The sequence below is a fragment of the Leuciscus leuciscus genome (genome assembly GCF_965113295.1).
Source record: "Leuciscus leuciscus genome assembly, chromosome: 10".
Classification (NCBI taxonomy): Eukaryota; Metazoa; Chordata; class Actinopteri; order Cypriniformes; family Leuciscidae; genus Leuciscus; species Leuciscus leuciscus.
This window is the reverse complement of record NC_138734.1, coordinates 42,857,265-42,878,977: the sequence shown is the minus strand read 5'-3', so window position 1 is coordinate 42,878,977 and position 21,713 is coordinate 42,857,265. Positions and strand designations below refer to the sequence as shown.

General features: G+C 39.3%; 1 protein-coding gene across 4 annotated transcripts in view; it reads right to left on the bottom strand.

Moving 5' to 3' along the window:
- LOC309507902 (transcription initiation factor TFIID subunit 4) overlaps nt 1-21,713 on the bottom strand; it is a 109,910-nt gene that overhangs the window by 4,898 nt on the left and 83,299 nt on the right. The window contains exon 15 of one of the 4 annotated variants that reach the window (XM_082182339.1): nt 14,391-19,634. The exons of the other annotated variants lie outside the window; for them this stretch is intronic. Coding sequence (XP_082038465.1) covers nt 19,572-19,634 — 63 coding nt within the window. The 3' untranslated portion in view covers nt 14,391-19,571. Of the gene's footprint in view, nt 1-14,390; nt 19,635-21,713 lie in introns of those variants that run through there. 4 annotated transcript variants of the gene reach the window in all.

Sequence of the window (21,713 nt, the reverse complement as noted above, 5' to 3'; positions counted from 1 at the left end):
TTGCACATGTTTTAGATCCTGTTGGTTTACACATTCAAGCGAGCGCAAGAAGACGCTTGTACGGACTCGAAAAAACTGTCAAAATGCCCGTCTCGTACAGTATCCTCGTAAACACAGTCACTTATGTCTTATGTGAACGTAAAGAACTGAGAAAAAAACGGATGCGCATCATTATATTGGATCAGTGCATTCGGTCTTAAAGTGACAGCAGCCTCATAAACCTGGTGTGTCATTAATGTTAATCAAACAACAAAATACAAAGAGAAAATCACTTTTGTAGCTTTAACAAAGATTAATTATATTCCATTTATTCAGACTATGCAGTGTTATTTTACATTTGATTATTGAATTTCTGTACCTGAATAATGTTAGACTTATCGTGCAGCCCTAACCCTACCAGATAAAATATTGTAGTGCATGACAATTTCATATATATATACAGTTGTGGTCAGAATTATTCGCACCCCTGGTAAATATGATAAAAATAAATCTGCACTGTTTATCCTTTTGTTCTTTAATTCCAAAAAATCCCCAAAAAGCGAACCTTTTATTGAAATAAAAGAATTGAAAGTGGGGGGTAAAATCACATTATGAAATAAATGTTTTTCTCCAAAACCTGATGATCATAATCTCCAGCATGATTTCAGATCCAAAGAGCATGTTGAGATTCACACAAGAAAGAGTCACATGATCACTGACACTCTTCTATTTACAGTTGATGTAATGAAGTCGTAAGGGCTAAAACCTAAATAAAATTCAGCATTTCTGATGTTATTATGATCAAAAATTGTATTTTCTTAAACTTGAATACCAGTGGATTACACTGAGATCCTCAGTTTGCCTCAAAACGGGTTTATTCTTCGCCCATTCTCACAAGACTTCCTGTTCATCTGCTGCTTTCAAGCATAAACTGAAGGAGAAGTCAAATAAACAAACGGATTTTTACACAGCTGAGTCAGACCTCCATCTTTCATGAATAACAGAAAAAGATCAGATGGGAGAAAATTCGAAGACCGGAAACGAAGTCTTTCTCTCCAGCAGACGTCGCACAATTAGACTGATTGCTTTCGGTAAACACAAATCACACGGAGCCCTTAATGGAAACCATCTGACGGGAACAGGAATCCTGCAAACGCCAGCGAACGCATGGTGGCCGCTTGTGTCTCGTCTCCAGCGAGCCGTCAGCGGATCTGACGGGTGGAGTGTGCTGAGGTGGGGTGAATTTAGGACAGGCAGCGCTCGGGACGCCCTCAGGCCTCAAGACCTCCAGAAGCAAGATCTGGACTCATCAGGCCAATCAGAGTTGACCTCATGTGAAAGGCAGGCATGCCTTCTGCCATGGCAATTAATGCCAATCATAGCCTGGACCAATCAAACGCATCCATCTACCTGGACACGCCGACGGGCTTCTGGGGTTTGTGTTTGTGTGCTGAATATTCACATGTGTTTGAGAGAAAGAAAAACAGTTCGAGGAAGAGACAAAGGAAGAAAAACATGCGACGTGAAATACATATTCAGCTATAAAGCAGATCTACAGAAGATTATCCAGCTGTTGATTCAGTTCAGTAACTGTCAATTTCATTCATCAATTATGAAACGGATTAAATTTTCAGCTGTAAAGCTCAATTCAGTTCAATAACAGTGGGAATGTTCCAAAGTTCATTAGATATGAAACTAATTTATTCAACTCGAGTCAGTTCAATGTTGATTCAATTCACTTCAGTAGTGTCAATGTTGCAGTTCATAAATTATGAAACAAATTTATTCAACTCAAGTCGATGACACTATTGGCTTGTACATTGTCTTCCATTGTCTTCAGTAGAGCTGCTTTAATAGCTGATTAAAATTTGTTTCATAATTAATGAACTGTAACATCAACACAGTCAGTTCAATGTTGATTCAATTCAGTTCAATAACAGTGCGGATGTTGCAAAGTTCATTACCAATCTCAATTCAACTGAAAAGCAACTCTACAGAAGACAATAACATAATTTTTCAGCTCAATTCAGTTCAATAACTGAAGGTCAAGAGTTGCAAAGGTAATGAATAATGAAACAAATAAAATTTCAGCTGTAAAGCGGCTCTACAGAAGATAATAGTGCCATTATTCAGTTCAACTTTTATAAGTTTATAATAATACTGAACATTAAGACACACACAAACAGAACGCTTATTTATAGGATTGGCGTGTGCATTGAAATGCATGTTTCCCTCCTGAAAGTTTGCAGTACAAGTGTTTTCTACACGATTATTTAGTCATTGAACTAGGGCTGTAAAACGATTAATCGCATCCAAAATGAATATGCATAATGATTTTGTATATATAAATACACACACATGCATGTATATATTTAAGAAAAATTTGTTATTTATATATAAAATATTTATATTTATATATAATACAAATTTATACTATATATACAGTATATTTAAGCAAATATTTCTTAAATATATACATGCATGTGTATTTATATATACTAAATAATTATACACAGTACACACACATATATTATGTAAACACAAACTTTTATTTTGGATGCGATTAATCGCGATTAATCGATTCACAGCCCTAAATTTAACTTGTCTCGATTATTTACAGTCATTGAAATGCAGGTTTTCCCTCCTGAAAGTTTGCAGTACGAGTGTTTTCTACACGATTATTTCCAGTCATTGAAATGCTGGTTTTTCCTCCTGAAAGTTTGCAGTATGAGTGTTTTCTACACGATTATTCCCAGTCATTGAAATGCAGGTTTTCCCTCCTGAAAGTTTGCAGTACGAGTGTTTTCTACATGATTATTTATAGTCAATGAACTTGTCTCGATTATTTACAGTCATTGAAATGCAGGTTTTTCCTCCTGAAAGTTTGCAGAATGAGTGTTTTCTACACGATTATTTATAGTCAATGAACTTGTCTCGATTATTCCCAGTCATTGAAATGCAGGTTTTTCCTCCTGAAAGTTTGCAGTACGAGTGTTTTCTACACGATTATTCCCAGTCATTGAAATGCTGGTTTTTCCTCCTGAAAGTTTGCAGTACGAGTGTTTTCTACACGATTATTCCCAGTCATTGAAATGCAGGTTTTTCCTCCTGAAAGTTTGCAGTACGAGTGTTTTCTACATGATTATTTATAGTCAATGAACTTGTCTCGATTATTTACAGTCATTGAAATGCAGGTTTTTCCTCCTGAAAGTTTGCAGTACGAGTGTTTTCTACACGATTATTCCCAGTCATTGAAATGCAGGTTTTTCCTCCTGAAAGTTTGCAGTACGAGTGTTTTCTACACGATGCGCTTCCGTCTCTGTGCGTTTGGCCTCAGGATCACAGATTGGCTCCAGCGCCTGCAGGGTCACACCGAGGCAGAGTAAGTGATCCAAACGCAGACAGAAAGGTCAGTTCTCCACATCTTTCCTCCCACTGTACGAATCCCACAGCCAACGCCAATAACCCAAACACAGCCCTGTTGATGTCTGTTTCCATGGAGATTCGTGCATCTCGTAACCCCACGTTAACCAGTACATAAACACAAACACACACACACACTCAGCTGATTCACAGTCTTTCTCCAGGGAGCGAAACACTCTGAATTTTCTGATAATTAACTTTTCTGGATTGTCGAATCAGTGGTGAATTTGGCAAAGGTCAATGTGGAGCTGAAGGAAGCGGAGAAGAAAAGATTGTGGGAAGGCAAAATCCGTGAGGCACAAAACAGCATCTGTCATTTTATCAGCGCCGAGCTCCTCGCGGGCGTAATGTCATATGACATATCCATCCGACAGCTAGCACACGGATACCTCCATACATCTTTTCAGACGATTTCTGACTGAACACACGTGTTTGCAGCAGAGAGAGAGAGACGAGCCCGAAGACGTTCCTGCCAGCCTTCTCAACAACACACTGATGATGACAATCTGCCAGCGGCACCAACACACACACACACACACACACACACACACACACACATGCGTGTCTTCACACCATCAGAGCACGGGAACATGTGAGGTGACAGTCACCAGCAATGAGTGAATCAGACCTCATTTAGACAATATGTGTGTGATCAGTCATGAAACTGGTTCAGTTGCGCTTCAGTCTGAATGTGACTTTGGCTCATAATGATCTAATGTTGGAATCAAGATCTGGTTACATTAAAAAAATTCAAGAACCAAATGATTTTTTTGACATTCAGTTTCGCAGTATGGCATTAAAATCTTATTAAAAACCAAATGTGTCCATTTATTAAAAAAAAAAAAAAAAATTCCATGATTCATATGATAAGATAACATTAAATAAAAATGTATCAAATAAAATAATAAAGACTCAAATATGACGTCTTATAACTCGAATACATCTCGAGGATTAATTTCTAAACAATTAAATGGCATCCCTAAATCTGATGAATAAAATAAAACGTAAAACATTATTAGGTTTAATTAAATGTAGATTAAATTAATTCTGTTGAGAGACACAAATGGCATCTTATAACAACTCTAATATATCTTGAGGATTTATATGTCATAAGTAATAAAACAAAATAAATAAGATGGAAGAATAGATGAATAAATAGTTGGATGGATAGATGGATGGATGGATGGATGGATTAATGATTTTATATATATATATATATAAATATTGAAAGGAACTCATATGACATCTTGTAATAATCCAAAGACATTTAATCAAGTCAATTAAAAGCTCAAAAGGCTGGAGAGAGTTTGTCTGTTGTGATCATCTGTCTGTGAACTCTTGACCTTCTGACCTCCTGTTGAACATCGAACGACAAACATTCGGCAGTCTCAGTTCTCAGTTCTGATTGTGAACCATTCATGTTTCCATTTTCCCCTACAGTTTACAGAGAATATCGATTCTAGACCCGAGATCAAACCCAGCCGATGACAGGCTGGTACTTTAATTTGTAAGCCACTCACAGACTGAACAGGGCCAGATTAGCTCCCACGCTACATTTACTGTAGGTTAATAATGTATGTTTTGCGCCCATGCCGTCTCAAACTCTCTGAAGGCTGAAGGTTGAATTTGCATCGAGTCCATCTTTGAGTTTCTGCTGATCAGCGTCTTTCTGAGTGTTTTTGAGTGGCGGGAAGCAGGAGCCCTTGATGCTGGAGCCAATATTGGACTTGGCTGCGGTTTCACCTCAGGGCTACAGGTTAATGGTCCACTTTGCCAAACACACACACACACACACACACACACACACACACACACACACACACACACACACTACCAATACTGCTATCTCAGCAAACACACCAAGAGAAGGCAGCTAAATATGAAGCGATAGAGAAACGCAGATGGAAGCGTCATATATATACAAGATCTCTTAAATGTTGTGATGTTGTTTCCATCAAGAGGTGCATCAATTTGCCAATTCAAGATGCCAATTCACGTGTGAAAATTAGGGGTGTAACGATACCCTCATGTTACGATTCAATACACATCACGATACTGAACTCACAATACCATATTATTGCGATACTCCAAGTCATTTGGTAAAAGGTTAACAAAAAATGTCCTGTTGATTAAAATTCTAAATTTGGTATTACATTGTGTGTGTAAATGAATAGTCTTGGACTCGGTGCTGAAACCCAAAGCACAGGACAATAGAGACACCAGAATAACAATATTCATGATTCTGAAGCTGAAAACACTGAATTACTGTAGACGAATATGCTTGATCTCTGTCACTGACTAGATATATTTCAAATAATGTAGGCCTTTTTACTGGTAGCATCAGATATTTGGCATTATCAGGCCCACAAATATTCCCCTATTGCATTATTATGACCGCCGCTAGCGTAGCTAGCCGGTCATATAGGGATTGTCAAAGTTTTTTTTTTTTTCGTCACCTTACTGAATTTTTCGTCAACGATACCAGGGACACCGAAGCACCGGGGAACATGAAATTTGGTGGGCATGTAGCCCCACTAGACTTCTAAGGAAAAATTTCGTTTGGTCCCCGGGGGCCACTCCCCCCCCGCGCTGGGCCCCCCCAAACCCCCAAAATGCAGTTTTTCCTAAATAACTACCTGAACCGTGGCACCGAGGATGAAGAAATTTTTATGGTATGTTGGTCTACTAGACTTTTACGGAAAAATTTCGTTTGGTCCCTGGGGGCCACTTCCCCCCCCGCGCTGGGGCCCCCTTAAATTTTTCGTCAACGATACCAGGGACACCGAAACACCGGGGAACATGAAATTTGGTGGGCATGTAGCCCCACTAGACTTCTAAGGAAAAATTTCGTTTGGTCCCCGGGGGCCACTCCCCCCCCGCGCTGGGCCCCCCCAAACCCAAAAAAATGCAGTTTTTCCTAAATAACTACCTGAACCGTGGCACCGAGGATGAAGAAATTTTTATGGTATGTTGGTCTACTAGACTTTTACGGAAAAATTTCGTTTGGTCCCTGGGGGCCACTTCCCCCCCCCGCGCTGGGGCCCCCTTAAATTTTTCGTCAACGATACCAGGGACACCGAAACACCGGGGAACATGAAATTTGGTGGGCATGTAGCCCCACTAGACTTCTAAGGAAAAATTTCGTTTGGTCCCCGGGGGCCACTCCCCCCCCGCGCTGGGCCCCCCCAAACCCAAAAAAATGCAGTTTTTCCTAAATAACTACCTGAACCGTGGCACCGAGGATGAAGAAATTTTTATGGTATGTTCGTCTACTAGACTTTTACGGAAAAATTTCGTTTGGTCCCTGGGGGCCACTTCCCCCCCCCCCGCGCTGGGGCCCCCGTAAATTTTTCGTCAACGATACCAGGGACACCGAAACACCGGGGAACATGAAATTTGGTGGGCATGTAGCCCCACTAGACTTCTACGGAAAAATTTCGTTTGGTCCCCGGGGGCCACTCCCCCCTCCCCGCGCTGGGGCCCCCGTAAATTTTTCGTCAACGATACCAGGGACACCGAAACACCGGGGAACATGAAATTTGGTGGGCATGTAGCCCCACTAGACTTCTACGGAAAAATTTCGTTTGGTCCCCGGGGGCCACTCCCCCCCCCCCCCCCCCCCCACCCCCCCCCCCCCCCGCGCTGGGCCCCCCCAAACCCAAAAAAATTCAGTTTTTCCTAAATAACTACCTGAACCGTGGCACCGAGGATGAAGAAATTTTTATGGCACATCAACCTAGCCCATAATCACTCATTTGTGATTTGCGCCCCTCCCATAAAAAATGCAAATGCAATATTATTCTGCTTTAATCGCCCCTATCTTCAGTGGAGATGTTCAGAACTGCACCATATTTCATGTGTATGATTAACTTGACAACCTCTGGGGGTATCCTCTGCTAAGTTTTGTAGAATTTCATCCATGGGGGGGTATAAAATAAATTCATTTATGTGCACATTTAGTGACTGTACACTCATCGGCCTGTAGATGGTGCTGTTGAGCGAAGGGTTGCTGGTTTAGGATGATACTGTCACACACACACATGCAGGAATACAAACAAACGCAAGCATGCACACACACTGACATCCACACGCACAGACACACACCCATACACACACATACAAATCCACATGCACAGACACACACAAACACACACGCGCACACATGTACGCACACATACATACACGCACAGACACACACACACACACACACAGACACACACATACACAAATACACACACACACACACACACACACACACACACACACACACACACACACACACAGACAGACATGCACATACTATTACTTTTTTTAGGTATATACATAAACACGCAATACAGCCAAATTACTCCACGTCATTTATTTTTGTGGAAAGCCAGTGCAGGCCTGAGCGGCGGTCATATTTTGTACCGCGATGCGGTACATCTAGTTATACATTATATTCAACATTGTATATAGTAGTTTAATGTAGTACTGACACAAAAACTCTGAAAACTTGCATTTTTGTATTGCGATATATTTGTGAGACGATATATTGTTGCACCCCAAATGAAAATTATTATTTTTTTATGCAAAATATGTCTCATTTTGGGGTGAAAAGTGACCTAGGCATGTACTCAACCAGAAAGTGCATAATCTTGAGGAACTTTGGTAAGTGGGATGAACCCGACAAACACAAGCACTGTTCACCGTCATTCAGGGCTTAAGAATGACTTCAGACAGGACGACTTGTGCTTTTCCATTAGGACTTCAGCACTCTCCCGTTCTCACTGTCATCAGGAGTGTGTGTGAGAGAGAGCGACTGAGGCCAAGCCAAGAGCCAAAGCTTTCCCACATGTCTACCTCCATGTAGCATTAGAGCGACCCACCAGCCTCGCCGCGGGGCCCGAACCGTCTCGATACACACACCGGCAACGGCCATTAATTAAGACCAGAAACTCCCTCACTTTTCCTCTCCTCCTCCTTTGCCAGGAGAAAAGGCCGATGAGGACATTTTGAAAGAGTTAGCAGATGTTGAGTGATTAGCCCGAGGCGTTTTCGACATCGCCCGAGTGATGTATTTGATGTGGAGTTTATTCAGCTCCAATAAACGTATAAAGAATTACAATAATAATTCACAGATGTATATTGCGCGGATTATACGTGGAGCCCTCGCTTTGAACCGCGCCACGGCAGCCAAGAGTAACAAAGGCAGGAGAAAAGGATGAAGACGGCTTTGTTTTTCGGCTTTCTGCTAATCAAAGGGTCAGAGAAGCTTGAGCGAGCTGTTCAAACACACACCTTTATAAGATTCAGTTTGCTTTGGTGAAACTCATACAATAGTGAATGCGGTAAACTATGAAAATTCTAATTGGGGTCCTTCAATTGCCTAGAAAATAGTGCTATGGTGTGGTATATATAAAAATGTGTGTGTGTGTGCGTGTGTGTGTGTTTTTAGCACCATTTTTTATTAAATAAAAATATTATTATTAAAATAAATATAATTGTTAAGCATGCAGTGTTTATGATCTCATATTAAAGGGGCTTTATGTAACAATTTTCATGTATTAATTGCTTTTTTATTGTTAAGCTTGTGCTGAAACGTTAAAAACCTTCCTAGTTTGTCTATGAAAGCTTGTAGTCTGATGTTTATGTGAACGACTCGCGATGTTTTTATTTTTTTATTCCTTTTTATTGCATTTTAACTATACACATGTACATACACATTTCAATGTACCAGATAAAACATAAATCAACAAACAATCAAACAAAACAAAACAAAACCAAAAGCTTCTCAGTATTTTACATTAATATACAACACCATACAATACCACCTCTTTTCTTAGTCTTCTATCAAAACCTTTCCAACTCCACCACATTTTACAAACAATTTAAAAGGTCCCCAAACTCCATCAAAATGTTTATATTTATTTTTTAATATATAGGTTATCTTTTCCATTGACATGTTTATTACCATGACTCGCGACGTTTTTGCTGGGAAAATCCAAAGAAAGTGACGTTTACGTGCTTCTGTTCAATGACACATGATACGAATGCTTATACAATGTTCAGGATAATGCAGAAAGAGATATTCTGTACTGTAATGAAAGGAAAAGGGATTAATTCAAACTATAGTCTCACATCGCCGGATCTATAGTCTATGGTTTCAAATATACTTTACAATCAAACTATCATAACACCGTGTCCTAACTACAAAAGGTTGTTTTCCATGTTAATGAGAGTGTTTGTCCTAACCAGCCCCGACGGCGACACGCGACGATCCTATTTTAGAAACGGTTTCTATTTTTCTGGGACGTCGCGCTGGAACAACAAACACAAAGTGTGTTGATGATAATCTCAGGTGCTGTTTATGTGCTTTATTTAATGTTAAAAGCGTGTCATGTGACTTTGAATGTCATTTAGTGCTCCAGCTTTGAAGCTGTAAAAGCAACAGTGGATAATTCACCTCAGATCTTCAAATTAAACAAATGGAAACAAGAACGTTTAAACTGTGAACAAACAAGTGTAATCTTTGACAAAGATTGTTTTAGTAACTCAGAAGCCTATGTATTTTTAATAATGTTTAAATGGTGTAATATTTGATTATGTAGCGACATTTTCTTGCGAGTGCCGTCAAGATTACTCTCTGGTGCCGTGAGACTCCGCCCACACGCTGTTCTGATTGGCTGTGGGTTTTGATTGATTTTGACGCATCTCACAGTAATTTTAATGAGCTCATCTGTCGACAGTGAATCTCAGATCTGCTGTAGACATCCACATCTCTATGATCAGATGCTTTCTGAACTGCTGCTTTCTCATTTTTGTTCTGTTTATTGTGTTATTGAGAGGAAAGAGCAGCACATATTCACATATTCATCTAGCCGTCTCTCAGCAGCGTGAACGGTGTCGAGATGTTCGTTAACAGTATATCACTGCAAAGATATTTACAATGTCTTTTTACTTCTAAGCAAAGAACAAAAAAGAACTTCAGCGTGAGTATATCAGGGTCTCTAATGCTGCAGTTCACTGAACGGCCACCGGTGTCGCTAATAACAACGGTTTCTCAATTCTACATACAGCCCCTTAAACTTAGAGATTATGTATTTATACTTAAATTTATACTTAGTTTATTTTGAAAGGTGACAAATTAATTAATGGAAGGAAAACTAATTAAAATAGCACAAATTCCACCCAGGTAATACCATGGTACTCTGAGAAATACAGTTTTTTTTAAATACTTTAAGTATATGTATTTTATTGTTTTGGTCACTGGTGAGGCTCATAAAATAGAGAATGCGGAAAACGATGGAAATGCTAATTGGGGTCCTTCACTTGCTTGGAAAATAGTACTGTGGTGGTACCATGGTAAAATATCTGATCATAGAAAAAAACAAACCAAAAAAACAATACACACATATATATGTATATGTATGTGTGTGTGTGTGTGTGTGTGTGTGTGTGTTTTTATCTAATACAAAAAACAAAACAAATGGGTAACACTTTATTTTACAGTGTCATTGTTACACATTACATACAAAAACACCTTAAAATAAAGTGTAACCAATTAACACAGCTTTTATGAGCTCGTATTAATTGAGAGATTATATATTAATACTAAAATCACACTTCAGGACCATTTAAATTGCAAATTGCATAAATTGCATAAAATAAGCCCAGGTAATACTACGGTACTTAAGTCAGAGAGCCACAGTATTACTCTCATGGTCCAAAACAGGCCGAATATGCATTTTGTTAAACAATAATAAAAAAAAGCTGTAATATCATAGAGCAAGCCACTTCATATTTGCTGCTGTGTTAGGTTTATATGTAGTGTTAATACTGGAAAAGAGAAACACAGGGAAAGAGAGAGTCGAGCTCGTCTGATCTTGATGAAAAATGGCAGAATTACATTCAAAACAAACAACTGCAATCCGCTGGCCAACTAAAGAGCAACAAATCTCAAAAATGGCGGGTTGGTGAGCATTTTAATGCCTGACATAAAACACAAGGAAAAACACGGCCATGGCGATGCATAGCAACTGCACAATTTCAGTCAAGGAGAAAGAAGGCGAAAAAAAGAAGAAAAAAAAACACCTTATTACTTCTAACTCCTGCAAGCCATTTTGGTCTCCAAAGGTTTCAGAGCGCCTGAGGCGCAGTGTCTGCAGTGTTTCGGGAAATGACTTGCCTTCGCACGAACACGGCTATGTTCTTCAGCAGCCGCTCTCAGCATCGCCTCTCACTCGCTCCTTAACCCTTTCCTACCTTCCTCTACTGACTCACAGACACCGAGAAGCCCTGTCGCACCGTCTCGCTTCACACCCACATAAACGGCATCTTGTTTGGCTGCTTAAGCATGTGAAAACAAACATGGCGATGAAGAACGGCCACGCGGTCATGTGCGATGGACAGGATAGAGAGAGAGAGAGAGAGAGAGAGAGAGAGAGAGAGATGTGCCGGTTCGTGTCTGTACGCACTCAAGAGTGTGGATTAAATCTGCAAACTCGTTGACACAACACATAATTAAAACATCTCGCTGGAGGTCAGGAATTTTCTAATTAGTAGACAAAGCTGCAAATGCGATCGCCTTGAGTCGGAGCGTCCACAGGTTACGGCTCGGGATGAAAGCGTTTCCCGAAGCACATCTCCGAAGGGGTCATCGAGCTAAACGCCCAGAAACTTCCCTGGCAAACAAACTTTCCTTGCTAGGAAACTTCCCTGTTCCTTCGGTTTTCAGAGCCTGAGAGCAACAAACTATAGCAAGACGCTGAACAAAAGGGCTAATTAGCAGTCATTATTTTTCTAGCAAACACAAGTTTTGAGGGGAACACAGTGAAATTGAGCAGGAACTATAATTAACTGGAAGTTCGTTCGGGGGGAGATCAGAAAGTTTTCTCTCAGAACCGGCTGTAATGTGATGCACGCCGACTATTTATTCCTATAAACAGAGCAGTTGTCTAGAAACAAACTCTTCTGAGCAGAACCGCTCAGCCGACAGAGTTGCGTGAAGATAAACAGGGGAACACGACCCAAACACACGCGAGCCAATCACAGCATTTTCCATCGCCATCCGCGTTGACCCCGATCTCCTCTGACTCAACGCACAAAAACTCACAGCCCATTAAAAGAAGACTTCATTTCAACGAGCATCTTTGGCAGTTGTGGAACTTTAAAAAGTGGCACATTAAAAATTGAAAGCGTTTCACATATAAAACGAACCCAATTAGAGTTCGAACGGGAAGTCTGGGTAATGAGTATCAAGTCTAAACGCTGGTCCTCAGATGATCCCGCTAATGAGGCCTTGTTGGTTTTGCCATCCTCACATTTTAAACGCCGTGGTGGGGAGTCATTTTAAAGTTTAATCTGCGCCTGCCAAATTGAAGGAGGAGCTAAAGATAACAACGAACGAACGCCTTTGTGGCGAGTTAAAAGAGCGATGCGTTGCAGGAGGTTCCCAAACGCCACTTCCAAACACTTTTTGATGTCTTTGTGAAACTGAACTACAACACTTGGCAGAAAAACATCTTAACCTAAGAACCTCCAAAAAGGGTGACCTGACAGAAGGAAAACAATCTCTAATAGGGTCGTTACGGGAAAGCGCTGCACGCGAGAGCTATTTTTGAACGTGAGTGCGGGGGACCCAGAGAATCAAAACTTTCTTTTAGCGCTGATGTGGCGAGCGAGGCTCTACATCAAGACAGTGATCCACACAGACGCAGTCAAATGTGTCGGCGAAGACTCAAAACATCTCACTTAAAAATGAATAACGTATGCACACACACACACACACACACACACACACATCACGGAGAGCTCATGCACATTTTAAAACGCTTCAGAAGAGTCTAACCGTTTGCCCTCCACGAGGTGTAGAAGAGTCCCACGTTTGTGTGTCTACCGGGAGGTCGTCAACTTCTCAAACTTTTGTTGATGCAGTAACAGTCATGTTTAATATGATTGTGTCCCAGAAAAGAACAAAGACTCGTGAGGCCGTTTCATATCAATCGCTTTAATGTTCCCCCAATGCATTGAACTCTAATCTCTATAGAGCGAAGAATCATGATACATGCAGGTCAAACTGTGTAATGCGACGCTTAAAGTGTAAATCATCACTTAAAGAGTCCGTTTGCTGCAGACTGAGCATTTCACAAAGAACAACAATCATGTGCATTTATTCATTTTGCAGAATGACTGAATGGAAATTAACCCCGTTTAGTCACAATCACAAAATAAACTATTTTAAACACATTAGGTATAGTTTTTTATGTTCACCAAGGCTGCATTTATTTGATAAAAAAAATATTGTAAAATAGTGAAATATTATTACAATTTTAAAATAACTGTTTTCTATGTGAATATTTTGTAAAGTGTAATTTATTCCTGTGATCAAAGCTGAATTTTCAGCATCATTACTCCAGTCTTCAGTGTCACATGATCCTTCAGAAATCAGTATAATATGATGATTTGATGCTCGAGAAACATTTATGATTATTATCAATGTTGAAAACAATTGCTTCATTTTTTATTTTTATGTGGAAACTGTGATGCACTACCATTCAAAAGTTTTGGGTAAGTAAGATTAAAAAAAAGAAACTACTTCTTTTTTTCAGCAAAGATGCATTAAATTGATCAAAAGTGACATTTATAATGTTACAAAAGAGTCTATTTCAAATAAATGCTTTTGCACTTTCTATTCATCAAAGTTTCCTGAAAAAAATGTGATGGTTTCCACAAAAATATGAAGAATCACAACTGTTTTTAACATTGATATTAATAAGAAATGTCATCATATTAGAATGATTTCTGAAGGATCATGTGACACTGAAGACTGGAGTAATGATGCTGAAAATTCAGCTTTGATCACAGGAATAAATTACACTTTACTATATACTCACATAGAAAACAGTTATTTTATATTGTAATAATATTTTATAATTTTTTACAGTATTTTTGATCAAATAAATGCAGTCTTGGTGAGCAGAAGAGACTTATTTAAAAAATATATAAAAATGTGAATTATTCCAAAGTTTTGACCGGTGGTATATATCTACGCAACTAAAATATCAAAGTCATTGTTTTGTGGCAGTGCATGTGGAAATCAAAGTGATGAAGTCCGAGTGTGATGCGACATCTCAGCATCTTTAGATGGTTTCTGTTACAATATAAAAGTTGCAAAGCCATGATTCAAAACACTATCATATTAGTAGATGTGTTAAGCAACAGCTTGGCGCCGAGATCCACCGCTAAGCTGAAAACTACACCGGTTACATCAGTTAGATCACAGAAGGCCGGCGGGGACGCCTCGTACCTGCATCGCTTTACACACCAAACCCCGCTTCCTTTGTATGTATGTGCAAACCTTATCTACATATTGACTCGCTTTAAATCTACACTTGCAGTGATAATTGCACAAGTTTGCAGGAGGAAGTGCTGAAGTCTTCCTGTACCTGAGGCGGGACTTTGGGCGGGGGAAGCCCAGCGGCATTGTGGGAAAACACCTAAAGCGTCGTGTAATATCCAAACAGCTTCACAACACAAACACACACACTGAGAAAGAGCTAATGCACGAATATGTGCTTATAATAAGAGTTTAGACGGATAATAAAACCTCGGATTATTTTGCTGCAATAAAACACAAAGTGCAGGAATAAAGCATGATTTTGTGCCCAGAGAGAAAAGCAATAAATCGGTTCGGATACACAGAGTAACACAAGCTTTTTGTGCCAGACCACCCATAGAGACCTGTCAATCATGTAGGTGTGTTCAAACACAATCAATGCCATGTAATTATGAGCATATGTGTGATGACATGTAGGCTAGGAGTGCATGATACTGTTCCCAAATAGTTTATTTATGCACTAGATATTTCATTGTTTTTGGCTATTGCCATATGGCAGCACTGACTTAAAGGCACAGCATAAATGAATGCAAAGATTTAAACATTTAAGAGCACTATGCCTGGAAACAAAAGCATTTTAAGCGCTATTTAGGAGCGCATGATTGATTATTTGCATTTTGCACAATCTATAACTTACTACTGAAATGCATTATGTTATCAATTAGCCAAAACATACATTTTTACATTGTGTTTTAAAAGTGGTGTCTTTTCTATTACAGTTTAAATGCCAAGAACACTATAAATAATTTGTAAAAATGCTTGTTTGAGCATCACAATCACAGCAACACAACATGGTTTGGGGGCGGGGCTATCTTCCTGACTGACCAATAGCACACAGTGGGAGTGGCCTGGAAACCTGTTTGAAAACCAGTGTTATTCCTGCAATTCTGTTTTAAGTTGCAACACTTCAGATTTAAAACACTTGTAGCCCATAAGACTTAATGTTTTTAGATTATAGTGAGTTTAACTAGACAAAATAGTGTAGATTATAATACTGGCCATTACATTAAAATGCGGTAATTATCTTCTTAACAGTATCATGCAATGGTCTAATACTCCAAATGGTCCTCACAAATATAGTTGTACAAGCACACACACACACACACACACACACACACACACAGCGCCCTGAACACGTAATGAACAGTCTGATAGTGAGGGAAATATCAGATCCTCTTCAGAGCGAGATCACAGAGAGCATCACTCAACTGTGTTCATTACGGCTCAGAATACATAATTTATGGATTGTTAAAAAATACATGTCTGGGTTCTTCACACAGCAATATGACAGATGTAGAAAAGAGAACTTGGGCGCGAGCGACTGTGATTTGGGCTGGTGCGGAAAATAAGAGCGTTTGAATGTTGGTTTGATGGTGTAGCGTGCTTTATTATTACCATCTGCAGGTTTCAGTCAGTGAACACACACACACACACACACACACACACGCACACACACACACAGACACACACACACACACACACACACACACACACACACACACACACACACACACACACACACACACACACACACACACACACACACACACACACACACACACACACACAGACACACACAGACACACGCACACACACGCACACACACACACACTCACACACACTCACACACAGAGAAACAAAAACAAGCAATCTGACATGCTTATTTGAATTCATTCATTTGTAGACAAGCCGAACACATTTAACATGTTCACATGCATATTAATCACACTATAAATGTATTTACAAAACCTTTGAATGCACAACCCAAGTTAATTTAGTAAACGCCACATTGCTTGAGTCAAAATGACGTATTGTTTAGCCAAAAGAAAAGGCAGCGAGGAAAAAGAAAACATTGGGAAATGTGAGAGTTAATTAGTCTCTCTAAATAAAAGCCCTCATCAGGCCGTGAGGTAAACGGCTCTTAGCATGCGGATCCGAGGAAAAGCAGGAATCCCTGCGCACGGATTACTGACTCCTGTATTATGCATTCAGTGATCGATTCGAAATCTTAATTACCCGAATCACAAACACACACCGGCTCTAATGAACTGTGTGGCCCGTCAAACAGCAGGCTGAATATATTTATTAAGATCACGGTTAAATTTAATTATTTGGCCAATTAGCCACAGACGGCTCGGATGTCTCAGAGGACGTGTGAAGACGCAGACCTCACGACAGCAATATTTAGCATCTCAAACAAAACCTTTTGTGACATCTGCTGCCAAAACCGATTAAAAAAAACATGCAAGTGCGTATTAATGGGGATCTGAACTGCGCCGGCACTACTGGGATTCTTTCCATTAGAAAACATTGCAAACTTTTTAAAAACTGATCAAATGGAGGAAGCAATGAACAGCGGGAGAGCGAGCGAGAGATGGAGAAGACGAGAGAGAGAGGAGGAATTAAGCTGAGCCAAAAAGTGTGACTTGGATTTAATATTTTATAATTGCCAAGGGACATTCCAAGATCAATGAATTTTTTTAGCCCGAGACGCACATCAGAAAGAGATGTACTTCAGTCTTTTTAGGGAACATTGGTCTATTTAATTCAGGCGCCTGATGCATGTGAAATCTTCCTCTCCCTGGCCTCCTCCGGGTCCCTCGGGCAGAGCTGCGGGCACACATTACCACTTTTAATGGGCTGCCCTCAGAACAGGCGAAATAAGCCAATAACCCGTCCACGCTAATGGATCGGCTTGTTTATTCACTCCAGCCTTCTCTTCGGCTAATTTTAGCCGCGCCATGTTTTTCCACACGAACACAACCCGTCTGTGAAAACACGTCGCATCACAACACAACATGCTCGTCGGAAGCGGGAACACTGGAGGAGGTTACTGGAGATTTGTTGTTTTAGATGCTACTTTTAGAGGGGAATTTGGCTGGACGCGTCGAGTGTGTTTTATTAAAAACATATCACACGCTACGCATTCCCCACGGATCACTGGTGCCGCGTTAAACAGGAAAAGAAGCGTATGAATGGACATTTACACTGGAGGAGGTATACGGAAACCCAGCTCATGTGTGGCGGGAGCACAGATCAGACGCCGCGCAATTAACCCTCATTAATGCACTAAACGACTGACCTAATTACACACAGCCAGGATTTCACAGGCAAAACTCAGACTAACCATCACTGCAAAAAATGGTTTCTCATTCAGAAGTTTTGTCTTGTTTTTCAGTACAAAAATGCAAACAGTATTAAATAAAGATGCATGTATTTGTGGCATAAGATAGCAAGTCTTTTCTGAAGAAAAATAAATAAATCAACATAAAGGGAGTTTTGGCTTAAAACAAGATAAATATTTGCCTGATAACAATCAAGTTTTTCGGACTCCACTGGCAGATCTTGTTTTAAGCATAAACTCACTTCATTTCGATGGCCTATTTTTTCTTCAGAAAACAAGACAAGTCATTTTTGCTTCCCAAGTCAATGCATCTTGATTTAAGAATGATATTTTTACTGGAAATTAAGAATAAGTAAGAAAATAATTTTGGGGCGATTCCTTTCAAATGCCCATTTGAGCCGCATTACAGCCGATGATGTCACGCAACGTGAGTGACTGTCAGAATTCCATTCCATTCCATTCGCAGAAAATGTTTCAGAAGAGTTCCAAAGCGGAATTTCGGAATGTCAACTCCACAAATACATAAACATTCCTAAATCAAGATACATTTATTTGTGGAATAAGATATGAATGAATGAATGCCTTTATTGTCATTGCATTTAAATACAATGAGATTATAGAGCCACTCTAGTAAGGTGCATCATTATAACACATATACAGTATATAAAAACTCATTTCACAACATATTCATTGCAAACACACACACACACACACACACACACACACACACACACACACACACACACACACACACACACACACACACACACACACACACACACACACACACACACACACACACACACACACACACACACACACACACACACACACACACACAGAGTACATCTCACTCATCATTCGTACCAAACCCTCTCTCATCTTTCCTGCAAGCACACCCTAACCGTAACACAAAACATAAAAACACACTTTACCCACTCTCCTACTAAGTGGCTAATAAATATTCTAATATGATAAAGTGCTGAGTAACTGTGCAAACTGCATCATATCAAGTCTTTTCTGGAAAAAATGCATACAAATAAAGTGAGTTTTTGCTTAAAACAAGATAAATATCTGCCTGTGGCATCATAATAACAACATGAGTGATTGTCAAAATTCCATTCCATTCGCAGTAAATGTTTCCGAAGAATTCCAAAGCGGGATTTGGGAGCGTATTCTCCACTCCGGTCGAGGGTGCCAGACAGGTGCTGGGTTTGGCCTGTCATCTCTATGCAGAAATTCAATTACAACTCCTCCTGAAGCGCCTCCATCTGCAAACAATATGGTGCTCCTCTTTTTAATCAAGCCTTCCCCTAACGCAGCGACCGAAGGCCCGACAAATTAAAAGTCACTTCCAGAATCGACTTCCACGTCCGCTTTGAGTTCTAGCCAAAAAATAAATAGGCTAGGTGAGGATGATTTTCTGGAGAAAGGTGTAAAGGTGAAACTCGCAGCTGAATTTGGTTACGTAACTCATTTCCCCAGCAGCGAATCGTTTGATTATAAAAAATCAATTCAGCTTGGGCGCTCAAAATACTGATACATGTGTTTCTGAAGTACAAGAAATGTGAATCAGACGCAGTTTGCTGTGTTTATGTGGACGCCATACATTTCCACGTCTCTTTCCATCTCAGATTTCCTCTTCCACTGGCAGCCTTTAATGAAAGATCATTCCAGCATTTTCACTTGCTCGTGTCCCCAGGCATCAACCTTTCCACCAGCAGAACGTAGCTGACACAAATAATAAAATCAAAAAGAAACAACATGCTTTAATAGAGAGCAACACAAAAGTGTTTTGCAGTAATGTCACAATGTAGCAGAGCTCAACGAGACCGCGGCTAATTTCACAGAAGCGAGAGAGCGCCGACTCTAAGTACATTTCCGAAGGATGATGGGAAGTAGATCCTGGGGTGAATTACGCCCGACTGGATTCAGATTCCAGTCATATTCGCTTCAAAAGACTCAATGGCCTCTAGTGCAGCGTGCAAACAACCACCGTTAAACACGACACACAGCGCTGGTGTTCAGGGGAATCAAATGTCACCACAAAATAAAAGTCATTAAGACCATAAGAAAATAAAGCTAAATCGCAAGATGCATTGTCAATTAATTACATTTACTTACTAAATACATTTCCCCTCTACAATCTCATTACTGTAATGCATATAGATTGAGTAATTCTTATTATACTCAATGGTGATTCTCATTACTGTAAATTTAATTATTTTTTTACAGTAATGAGAATCACCATTGAGTATAATAAGAATTACTCAATCTATATGCATTACAGTATTTGACTGCGGATTTTTGTTGGAAGTACAACAAATACCATCACAATGTATGAATAATTTGCCATTTAAATAATATGTTTTGTATATATAGTATTTTGCATTGCAGAATAGAGTAATTGTTATGAAAATAATGTCAGAATGAAAAATAATTAATTGCAAATTTAAAAACAAATTGTGTTTATATACACTGCTATTCGAAAGTTTAGGATCACTATGATTTTTTTTTTTTTTTATGTATACTTTTTTTATTTAAGGTGCATTAAATTGATCAAAAGAGACAGTAAAGACTTTTATAATGTAACATTAGATTTCAAAAAAGATTTACCACTGAAATATGAAGCAGCACAACAGTTTTCAACACTGATAATAATCATAAATGTTTCTTGAGCATCAAATCATCATATCTGAAGGATTTCTGAAAGATCATGTGACACTGAAGACTGGAGTAATGATGCTGAAAATTCAGCTTTGATCACAGGAATAAATTATATTTTATAATATATTACAATAGAAAATAGTTAGATTAAATTGTAATAATATTTCACTGTTTTTACTGTATTTTCTGATCAAATAAATGCAGTCTTGATGAGCATAAGAGACTTCTTTCAAAAACATTAAAAAAATCATACTGACACTAAACTTTTGAACACTCTAAAATGATGGGTTGTTTTAACCCAATTTTGGGTCAAATATGGACAAACCCAAATGTTGGGTTAAAAATGTAATGTAAAAATTTTACCCAACAGCTGGGTTTGTCCATATTTGACCCAAAGTTCGGTTAAAACAACCCAGCATTTCTTAGTGTATTTCCTATTGAAAGTGCTTGTGACTTTATTTTTAAATAAACAAATAAAATCCAATAAACTTCAGGTATGATCTCAGGCGGAGGGACATTCTGAATCAAGAGCATCTGATTGGAGAAATCTGTGCAGTTTAGGATATTTTTTATCTGTTTTCCTGGAAGCGAAATATGAATACATAAAGACTTCAGTGACATGGACAACACCACTGAAAACTCTTCAATAAAGTAAAGGTTTTCTTCAGATTTTGGGGTGAAAAGTGTTCCTGACCGGTTTCGTTTGCAGCCACCTTGCGTTAATGCTAATCTCTGATTCATAGCGGTATGGATGATGTATTCCCAGACAAGCGTGGGACGGGCGGTGGGAATGTATCAGAAGGATATCCCATCATCCCTGACCAGTTCTAGATTTGGCTCTGGTGCCGTAGCGTCTCCATGGCAAAACTGCAGTGAAATTCATTCTTCAGAAACTTAATTATATCTAGATTAACAAGGGAGGTAATTAATTTCTTTAAGATGAGTATCTGTACTTCCCCTCAGGCTCAACTTTGTTGTCAAAACTGTATATTTAACCACTTTTTAGTGCAAAGTTTCACTAGAAGCAATATGGAGAATCCTAGAGTTTGCAGGCTTGAATATCAGTACAGATTTGTGGTTATGCATATATATATATTTATATGTATATAGCCTTAGATTTATATTTTCATTTATATTCCATGA